Genomic DNA, 10,277 nt, shown 5'->3' on the forward strand with positions numbered 1-10,277 from the left:
GTGAGCAGGCTGGGGAGGGTCAAGTTGCAAGGTGGGTGATGACCCTCAGTGGAGATGGCCCTGGCCCCAGTGGGATGCTCAGTCCTGGGAGCAGACAGTGCCGTGCCATACCATGCCATGCTGTGCCATGCCGCAGGCACGTGCCAGGCTCAGGGCCACGGGAGGAGGATTTAAGCAGTGGACAAGGAGGAAAGCCCAGCAGGATGGTGCTGTGGCCACAGCTGCCACCTGCCCAAGCCTCGGGGTGCTGTGCCGCGGGTGCCATGCGGTGCTGGGTGCTGGCAGCCATTGTGGCAAAGCCAGTTTAGGGGCTGTATGGGCATGTGAGGTCACCCACATCCTCGTGGCCTCGTGTGGGGGTACCCACTGGAGCCACCCCCTGCCCTGGGGAAAGTCTGCGGTGGGTGCTGAGCCTGGGACCCCCTTGCCGGGATGTCCCGTGGGCACCCTCACCCCTCCCCGCTCTCTCCCAGCCAACGTCCCCCAGCAGCTCTACACTGACCAGACCCCCGTGTGTCCCCTCTCCCCTCCGTCTCCCCTCTCCCCGTGCATCCCCTCTCGTCTCACCCCAGCTGGCAAATTTACCAAACTTTACCAGAAAACGACCAAATCCCACCGTGGCGTGGGCAGCGACAGGCAGAAGGGGGGTAAATACAAGCAGCATCGCACGGGAGGGGGGGTCTGCCTGCCAAGAGGGGAAGCAGAGCAGCATTGCACGGCGGGGGGGTTGATGGGGACCGCAACCCCCCTCCCCATGCTGCACCCCTCCACCGGCACCGCAGCCATTAAGGCACGTTGAAGCATCGCTGCGGCCGTGTGTCTGTCCGTCACCGCCTGGTTTTGGGGAGGAAGGCGGGTGGCCGGGGTCCCAGTGGCCCAGGGTGGCTACCCACGGGCTTTGCTCCGGCTGTCCCGCAGCGCCTCGATCTTGGGGGCCAGCTCCCCAAAGGTGGGTCTGGCAGCGGGGGTGAAGGACCAGCAGTTCAGCATCAGTGTGTAAATCTGGGAACAAGGGACAGGGATGTCAGGGGAGCGGGGTGACCCCCGGGACCCCCCCTCCCCGGGACCCCCGCCAGCCCGGGCAGGGCTCTCACCTCCACAGGGCAGCCGGCCGGCACCGGGAGACGCCGGTTGTCCTTGAGGAGCTCCAGCAAGTGCCAGATGATCTGTGCCGCCTTCTCGGCGCCCATCATGCGGAGGAATTCCTGCAGGCACAGGGATGGCTGTCAGCGCGGGGCCACCGTAGCCGGAGATGGGGTCTCATCCTGAAGGTAATGGGTCCAGGGTGGGGGGCAGTGGGACCCCAGCCCCGGCGGGGAGAAGGGGGGGGTCTCACCTCTGAGGGGCTCTTGCTCTTGCTGCTGTAGGTGAAGAGCTCGTAGAGGAGGACCCCAAAGCTCCAGATGTCGGATGCCCGGGAGAAGACGTTGTCTGCCAGGGACTCGGGTGCGTACCTGCCGGCAGGAGGATGCTGAGCACCGGATCCAGCCGGGCCGGCAGCCCCGTGTGCCCCCCGCTTGGTGCCCCCCTCACCAGAAGACGGGACTCTGGCCGGGCTCCTGCACCACGTAATAGTCCTTGTCCTGCGGCAGCAGTTTGGCCAGCCCGAAGTCCCCGATCTTGACGTGGGTCTCGCTCTCCACCAGGATGTTCCTGCTGGCCAGGTCCCGGTGCACGCAGCGCTGCGCTCCCAGGTAGTCCATGCCCTACGTGGGATGCAGCCGCTCACTGGTGCCGGGACCCAGCAGCATCCCCAGGGGCTCATCCCAGCTGGACCACGACCCCCTGGGCGAGCTGTGGCATTGCTCCATCCCCGTCTGTCCCCGTCCTCAGAAGAGCAAGACCCTCTTTGCTGCCGACCCCTCGCGGTCCCACCTTGCAGATCTGCCAGGCGTAGAGGAGCAGGGTCCTGTGGTCCAGGCGGGGCTGGTTCTTCTGCAGGTAGTCCCGCAGGCAGCCGTTGGGCAGGTATTCCATCACCAGCCGCAGCCCACGCCGTCCTGCACACACATCCATCACCCACCAGCCGGGATGCGGGCAGAGCCGGGGCCGGGTGTGCAGGCAGCATCACTGCGGAGAGCCCTGCCCGCTCCCTGCCCGCTCCCTGCCCTACGCCGTGCTCACCCCGGCTGTAGCAGACGCCACGGTACTGGACGATGAAGTCGTGCTGCAGCGAGTGCAGGATCTGGATTTCCCTCTCGAAATCCCGCAGCTCCTTGGCTGAATCCTGCTGCAGCTTCTTCACTGCCACCAGCTCGCCCGTGCTGTCGCCCAGCGGGTCGTAGCGGCACAGCTCCACGCTCCCAAAGTTGCCCTGGCCAGGGAGAGCCGGGTGGGGATGCAGGATGCTGGGGTGTCTCGAGGGGGGGGGGATGTCTCAGAGACCCCCACTATGTCCCCAGCCCCTGGTCCCCCTCCCAGATCCCACAGATGAGGCCATGGGCACAAACCAAGCGGTTCTTAGCTTTGGAGGGCAAAGCATCCCCCCACAAGCAGGGGATGTTTCATGCCCCAAAATGCAGGTAAGGGGGGGGACTTTTGGGGGGGGCATGGGGCCCCCTCTGCCCCCCCTCACCTTGCCCAGAAGCGAGATGTACTTGAGGTGCCGCTCCTCAAAGTGCGTGGGGTCCTGGCACATGGTGAGGGGCTCATAACCCCAGAAACTGTCCCGGAGCGTCACGTCCGTGGGCGACAGGTCCGAGAGCAGCTCGTAATCTGGGGGAGGTAGGTGGTGAGGGCACTGGGGGGGGATGGAGCCTGTCGTCCCCCCCCCCCCCATCCCAGGGCTCACCAGAGGTGATGAGGCTGTTGAGGTCCCGGATGAGGGCGCGGAAGCAGGGCCGGCGGCGGGGCTGGTAGTCCATACACTGCGCAACGAGCGTGGCCAGCTCCGTCCACTTTGGTGCGGGGAGCTGGAGGTTGCTCTGGTAGAAATCCAGCTTCTAGGAGGGGGTAGGAGAGGGTGCTGGGGATGGCTGTGAGGTGCCTGACCCCATGCCCTCCCCCCTCCAAGCAGCTCCTGAACAGCCCCCACACTCCTCACCAGGCTGTGCAAACCCCTCACCCTGAGCATCACCCAAAGGCTGCAGGACGTTAGGTTACTGCCCATCCCTGCGGTGCCTGTGGCCGTCTCCACCGTGCACCGGGACTGGGGGGCTCCAGAGCCCTGTGAGACCCCGGCTCCAGGTGCCCTGGGTGCCCATCTCCCCCCAGTGATGCCCCTTTTCCAGCGTGACCTGGGTCACCAGAACCTCTGGCCAGCAGAGAAATCCTGGGGTGGGACAGGCAGCACGTGGTCTTCTCCGGGCAGTGGGTGAGTGAGCAGAGCCCAGGTGTAGCAGGATGGGGCAGGAGGGTCGGGATGCAATGGGATGGGGCAGGAGGGATGGGATGCAGCAGGATGGGGCAGGAGGGTCAGGATGCAGCGGGATGGGGCAGGAGGGTCAGGATGCAGCGGGATGGTGCAGGAGGGTCAGGATGCAATGGGATGGGGCAGGAGGGATGCAGCAGGAGGTTGGGATGCAGCGGGATGGGGCAGCCTCACCTTCTGGGGCTCCAGCAGGCTGACGGGCATGTTGCCACCACTGAAGATCTCCCAGAGGGTCGCCCCAAAGCTCCACTTGTCAGCTGGCAGCGCCAGGCTCTTGGGGTCACTGAGGCACTCAGGGGCCACCCAGGGGATGCGCTCCACCAGCACTGGGGACAGGGGGACGGCCTCGCTCAGCACCTGCCGGGGGGGCCCTGCCACCCCCTTCCCACCCCAGGTCAGCCCAGGCACTTACTCTCCTTGGCCAGGACGGTGATGCTGACTCCAGGGTCGTTGAGCTTGATGAAGGGGGGGCTGCCGCTGGCCATGTCCCCCTCCCTGGTCAGCAGCACCTTCTTAGCAGAGACGTTGCCGTGGGTGATTTTCTTGTCCTCCTGGGAAGGGGAGAAGGACCAGGACTGTCAGCACAGCCCCGGCCCGTGGGGCAGCCCCACGCACGGGGCTGAGCCGATGCCAGCCAGGGTGAACCAACAGGGATGCGTGGGAGCCATGGGGATGCGGATGCGTGGGAGTCACGGGACACGGCTGCGTGGGGGCTGTGGGACATGGATGCACAGGTGCTGAAGGATGCAGCACAGGAGCCACAGGACACGGATGCATTGGAGCTGCAGGACACGGATGCATGGGAGCCATGGGATAGGGACACGGGAGAGCTGTGGGATGCTGACACACAGGAGCTGCAGGACATGTGGACCGTGGGACGCGGATGCTCGGTGCCGTGCCAGCAGCCGGCTCACCAGGTAGTTGAGGGCGTACGCCAGCTGCTTGGCCACCTGCAGCTTCCAGCTGGTCGTCACCTTGCCCTCGCCTTGGTTCTTCTTCAGGTAGAGGTCCAGGGGCCCGTACCTGACGTACTCCTGCACCATGATACCTGCGGGGGAGACGGTGCAGGCAGGTCCGGCGTACGCCCTCCCGGCATCGTGGCCGCGGCATCGCGGTGCCTGGCGAGGGGGACGGGCACTCACTGTCCTTCCCAAGGCTGACGCCGTGCAGCAGGACCAGGTGCTTGTGGGAGAGCTGGCTCATGATGCTGGCTGCCTCCAGGAAGGACTGGGAGCGGGGAGAGGCTGGCTCAGGGGGGGCCATCGGGACCCCCTGGTGCCGGGTTGGGGGGGCTGCTGCCGCCTCACCTCAGAGCAGTTGCGGTGGCTGCCGTCCATGACCTTGAGCACAACCTCGGTCTGGTAGTACCCGTCCTCCTCCTGGTCCCGCTTGATGCCCTTGTAGATCTGGGTGAAGGAGCCCTGGCCCAGGTTCTCGCCCTGCCGCGAGAAGGGGGATGCTGGCGGAGGGGGGGTTCCTGCCCACGCACCCCATCCCACCGGCACCCCATTTTCCCCCCCCGCTCATACCCGGGTGAGGCTCTGGGGATCGATCTTGTGGAACATCATCTGGTTGAGGCTGCGGCGGGGGGCAGCGGGGGAGCCGGGGGGCTGGGGGCAGCCGTTCCGCACGATCAGCAGGTTGGACTTCTCTGGGGGGGGAACCTGCCGTGAGGGGCAGCCGGGGCAGCCTGTGCCCACGCTGGGACCTCACAGAGCCCGCTCCGTGATGCCACATAGGCTGCTCTGCGATGTCACATAGCCCACTCTACGATGACACAGCCTGCTCTGTGACGTCACACAGCCCACTCTACAATGACATAGCCTGCTCTGTGATGTCACACAGCCCACTCTACGATGACACAGCCTGCTGTGACACCATATAACCCGTTCTGTGACATTGCACAGCTCATTTTGTGATGCCGCGTAGCCCGCTCTACGATGCCACGCAACCCACTCTGTGATGACAAACAGCCCTCCCTGCGCTCTCGCATAACCCGCTCTGTGACGTCACCCAGCCCGCTCCGTGACGTCACACCGCCATGGGTTTGCGCAGCCCTGCCCGGTCCCCCGCCGCGGCGTGGCGGTGTCACCTTTGGGCAGAGGTGGGCAGCAGGCAGCCAGGCGCATGCGGGCACCCTCTGCCTGCAGCCCGCAGCGCCCGTAGGTGCCCAGCAGCTCCCGCAGGCTGCAGAACCGCCGGGCCACCCCCGAGAGCCAGAAGTTCCCGTCCTCGTCCCTGCGGATCAGGCAGCGCTTGTAGTCCTGGCCGGAGGGGGTCTGCAGGGCGAGAGCCAGGCTCAGTGGCGTGGGGTGTCCCCGGGAGCCCCCACCCGAGTCCCTCCTGCCCTGCGGGTGCCCGCAGCATCCCCAGGGTTGTGCCCGTCCCAAAGGGCCATCGACGGTGGCACCGTCCCTGCGAGCACCAGGTCTCAGCCCTGCGTTTCCCTCCCACGGAATCCTGCGCCATGCTGCGCGGTGCTGGCACCCTGGTCCCCAGCCGGTGCCGGTGCCGGTCTCACCTCGGCGCAGACGGTCAGCAGGTAGCTGTCGAAGTCCTGCGGGCTGCGGCGCAGCAGGTACAGCCCCGGGCAGCTCCCCGCCGTCTTCAGCTTTTTCACCGCAAACTCGGAGCTGAGAACCGCAAGGCTGGGTGAGGCGCAGCGTGGTCCCCCTCGGGGAGACCCCGGGGACCCCCGTTGCTCACCATCCACCACGGTCTCCCCAAACCCGGTGGGCACCAGGGTGGCCCGAGCATCACCTGTGCAGCGGGCAGGATGGGGAGGGGTGCTTGATGCCCTTGTGGCTCCTACCCAGGTGATTTCTTCCCCCATCACCCGTGGGTTGGGGACGGTGACAGGGGGGTCCCAGCACGCACCTGATGGGCCCATGGCACTGGTTCTCCATGTCCTCCAGGAGCCGAGGGGGGGCCACCTCCTTGCAGAAGTAGTGGTGGGCGTCCGCCGTCAGCCGGTAGTAGCCGTCGATGAGAGCCACGAAGGAGCGGGCTTCCCGCAGCGTGGGGAACTCCACCTCCTGGAGCCAAGCCGGGGGGGTCAGCCCCATGCCGACCCCAGCCCTCCACCCCACCGGGGCTCCTCCGACAGCCCCCCTCTGCTCACCAGCACCCGGTTGTCCGTCTTGGTGAGGGTGACGATGCGGTTCTCCACAGGACCACCCTCCCGGCTCGCCTGCTTGATGCTGATGTCGGCGATGTCGGGGAAATCGCAGAAGTGCTGGCGGTTCTGCGGGGGGACACGACTGGGGATGGTCTCTATGCCCTCCATCCATCCCACCATAGGACCCCCCCTCCGGCGCAGCCGCCCACCCGCACCTCGGAGCTGCCGCAGCTCCAGGAGATGCCGCTCTCGCCGGCCACGTAGATGACGATGTCCGCGGCAGAGCCGGGCGAGCGCACGTGGAAACTCTCCTCTGCCCAGCGCCGCTGCAGCCGCTCCAGGTCCAGCAGGTACTTGAGCTTCAGGTAGCGTCCGTCCGTCTGGCAGCCGCCGATTTTCCGCAGGGATTTGCTGAAGCGGCGGCGGATGCGCTTGCGGGTGAGGAAGCTGTGCTGCTGGATCTGGCACCGCAGCGGCTCGGGAATGCAGGATTTATAGCTGCCAGGGATGGGGAGGTGAGATGGCGGTGGGTACCGGGCTGTCCCCGGAGACACTGGGCTGTCCCCATGGGCGCTGGGCTGTCCCCATGGGCGCTGGGCTGTCCCCACGGCCCCCAGCTTACCTGACGTGGCTGAAGACCTCGTCGGGGCTCTGCCGCTTCTCCTTGGCGATGCGCAGCATGTCCAGCACCGCCAGGCTCAGGCACTCCTCCTGCGTGGGCAGGCTCAATGCCATCGCCACGCGTCCCCCGATGAAATCGCTGCGGGACTGGGGAGGGTGCAGGGGCTGGGTGTGGGGGGGGGTCCGCACACTGGGTGCGTCTCCTTCCCTGAGGGTGCTGCAGCCAGGAGACTCAATGCACCCCAAGACCCCCAGTCCACGCATGAGCCCGTGGCAGGTATCATCCCCCCCCAGCTAACAGGAGCTTCTAGGGTGGCCCCTACTGACCCCCCCATCATGCTGGGCTGGCTGTGGGGTGGCTCCGGCCCCAGCCCTGTGCCCCAGTGCCCATGTGAGTCACATCCTGCCCCTGGCTCTGGTTTCCAGGCTGCTGCCTGGGGGACAGTGGAGCCGGCTCCATCCCTGGGGCATGCAGCACCCTGGGGACACAGTGACCCCCCATCTCAGCACCTTGGGGTGCCCCATGCCCGGCATGGGATGCTCGAAAGTGGCTCCAGCCAAGCTGGGCAGCAGGACCCACATCCCGCACATGCCATGGCCAGAGGCCAGTGGGTGCTGGAGGAGGAGGATGAGGGTGACATGGCCCAGGGCAGTGAAGGGCATCGCTGCACTGAAGTTAACACATATCATGCACCCAAGAAGCCACACGGGACCCCACCTGTGGCCCCAGGTGCTGGGGGCAGAGATGCCAGCCTGGCAGGGCTCACCTGGGCAAAAAGGTAATCGATGACGGGGTAGTCCAGGATGGGGCTGGCCCGGTTGTTCAGCAGCTGGAAGCGGTGGGACTGTCCCAGCCCGCACCAGTTGGGGAAGAAGAACCTGATGGGGAAAGCGGAGGGGGGGCTCAGCGCCGCGTTCCCCCACCGTGCGCAACCCCTATCAGCCATCAGAGACTCCCCGGGGAGCCAGGCTGGAGCTGGGACGGCCGCGTCCCCGCGGGCTGTACCTGATCCTGTACACCACGACCTGGCTGCAGGAGTCATCGACGGTGAAGAGGTGGTTGGGGGGGAACCAGGAGCTGAGATCCTCGGTGGCCAGGGCGAAGAGCGGGTGGCAGACGGGCAGCACGCCTGGGGACAGAGCGGTGCTGTGACCCCCCCACCGAGGACAGGCACGGCCAGGACCCCGAGCTCACGGCCGGTGCCCCGAACCCGCCGGTGGTCGGTGCTCACCGCAGGCTTTGGCGGCATGGATGCACAGCTCCTCGGCCGTGTACTCGCCGAAGGTGAAGGTGAGGATGCCGGCGGTGGTGCCGGGGGGGCTGCGCGGGGTGGGTGCCCGGTGGTACAGGTAGACCTGGAGGGTACCGGTCTCGGCAGAGGAGAGGCTGCAGGAGCGTTCCCCGATCAGCGGGGTGTCCTCACCCAGCGGGGCCATGGAGGGTGCTGCAACAGTGGGGGGGGGGATCAGCACCGGGGTGCTGATGGCACTGTCCCCCCCAGTGTGACCCCCATGCGGGGCAGGACCTTGCCCCGTGCGTGCCCTTCCCCACACGTTTCCCTTGGCATCTTCCCCGGGGTAAAACCCCGCAGCCAAGCCTGCAGCATCTCCAGGGCTGGGCTCAGCCCTTCCTGGGAAGGATGGAGGGGAAACTGAGGCACACAGCCGTTTCTCCGGGCTTGTGGATAAATCCACGCTCCCCAGCCTGTCCCACGGCCGCTTCTCCTCGCCAGCCAGCCCAGGGCTGAGCGCCCGTGCCCCGCATCTCTCCCAGGTGTGGGCAGGGAATGCTCGGCTCCATCCCCGTGCCCGCCTGGGCTCAGCCGGACCCTGCGTAGCCCCCCGGTGCCGTTGCGGTACCTGCTGCCGTGCCGGCGGCCTCGTTGGCACCCCTCTGCTCCGGCCCCGGGGAGCGGGTCCCAGGCAGCGGGTCGGGGTTCCTGGGCTGCGTAGGTGGCTGCTCGGAGGCTGCGAGCGAAGGGCAGCGTCAAAAAATCCCCTCGGTGACTTCCTTCCTGCCCACAGCCTCCTCGGAGGGTGGCTTCCGGACGAGGGAGGGGGTACGGGGCGGGGGGGGGGGAGAAAGGAACCACCCCAGGCTGCAGGGACCAGCTGGGGGGGAGCCCTAGGCACCCCACTTGGTGCTAGGCACCCCAATGGACCCGGGCATCTTGCTGGTTCTGCCACCTCCCGGTGCTGTGGGTACCGCCGTGTTTTGGGTTTGTGTGGTGGGGGGGTTTGGTAGCAGGGGAGGGGGCTGCTCCTGGGAGAAGCTGCTCGAAGCTTCCCCGGCTCCAAGCCGGACCCGCCGCTGGCCAAGTCCGAGCCCGTCAGTGATGGCGGTAGCGCCTCTGGGAGAACGGATTTCAGAAGTGAAACTTGCAGCGGGGAGTGGGATGTGAGAGAAACCCCTGCGCAGATACTGAGGCCAGTGAAGAAGGAGGGGGAGGAGGTGTGGCAGAGGAGGGGATGCCCCCCAAGTTGGCCATGACTCCATGGGAAAGCCCGTGCTGGAGCAACCTGTGCCTGAAGGACTGCAGCCCATGGAAAGGACCCACGCCAGAGAAGTTTGGGGAGGACTGTCTCCCATGGGGAGGACTGTCTCCCATGGGAAGGACCCATGCCGTAGAAGTTCATGGAGGATTGTCTCCCGTGGGAGGGACCCCACGCTGGAGCAGGGGAAGACTGAGGAGTCCTCCCCCTGAGGAGGAAGGAGCAGCAGAGACAATGCGTGATGAACTGACCCCAAGCCCCATTCCCCGTCCCCTTGCGCCGAGGAGGTAGAGAATTTGGGAGCAGAGTTGAGTCGGGAAGGAGGGAGGGGTGGGGGGAAGGTGTTTTGAGATTTGGTTTTACTTCTCATTATCCTTGGTTTGATTTGATTGGTAGTAAATTAAATTGATTTTGTTTTTTCCCCAAGTTGAGTCTGTCTTTTGCCCGTGACCATAACTGGTGAGTGATCCACCCTGTCCTTGCCGTGACCCACAAGCGTTTCTTCATATTTTCTCCTCCCCATCCCACCGGGGGGGGAGAAGTGAGCCAGCAGCTTCGTGGTGCTTTGTTGCCGGCTGAGCTGAAACCACAACACGTGGGATGGGCGACGCTCTGCCGGGACATCGCAGTCCTCATCCTGTCCCACCCCACTGCATGGGGTGAGGGGTTTGGGTG

General features: G+C 66.1%; 1 protein-coding gene across 1 annotated transcript; it reads right to left on the reverse strand.

Annotated features, from left to right (window-relative positions):
- Positions 1–606: 606 nt before the first annotated feature.
- JAK3 (Janus kinase 3) lies at positions 607–9,080 on the reverse strand. Its single transcript, XM_075037818.1, has 24 exons — positions 8,970–9,080; positions 8,342–8,554; positions 8,116–8,239; positions 7,877–7,988; positions 7,111–7,256; positions 6,704–6,986; positions 6,492–6,614; positions 6,248–6,405; positions 5,892–6,003; positions 5,463–5,649; positions 4,900–5,021; positions 4,678–4,809; positions 4,513–4,597; positions 4,285–4,418; positions 3,783–3,921; positions 3,545–3,696; positions 2,792–2,942; positions 2,576–2,715; positions 2,125–2,314; positions 1,876–2,000; positions 1,534–1,706; positions 1,337–1,454; positions 1,095–1,205; positions 607–1,002 (listed from the first exon to the last, which is right to left on the reverse strand). Exons 2-24 carry the CDS (start codon positions 8,544–8,546, stop codon positions 886–888), a joined length of 3,339 nt encoding a protein of 1,112 aa, XP_074893919.1. The 5' UTR covers positions 8,547–8,554; positions 8,970–9,080; the 3' UTR covers positions 607–885.
- Between the last annotated feature and the right edge of the window lie 1,197 nt (positions 9,081–10,277).

This window comes from Buteo buteo, chromosome 10 (assembly GCF_964188355.1).
Source record: "Buteo buteo chromosome 10, bButBut1.hap1.1, whole genome shotgun sequence".
NCBI classification, from domain to species: domain Eukaryota; kingdom Metazoa; phylum Chordata; class Aves; order Accipitriformes; family Accipitridae; genus Buteo; species Buteo buteo.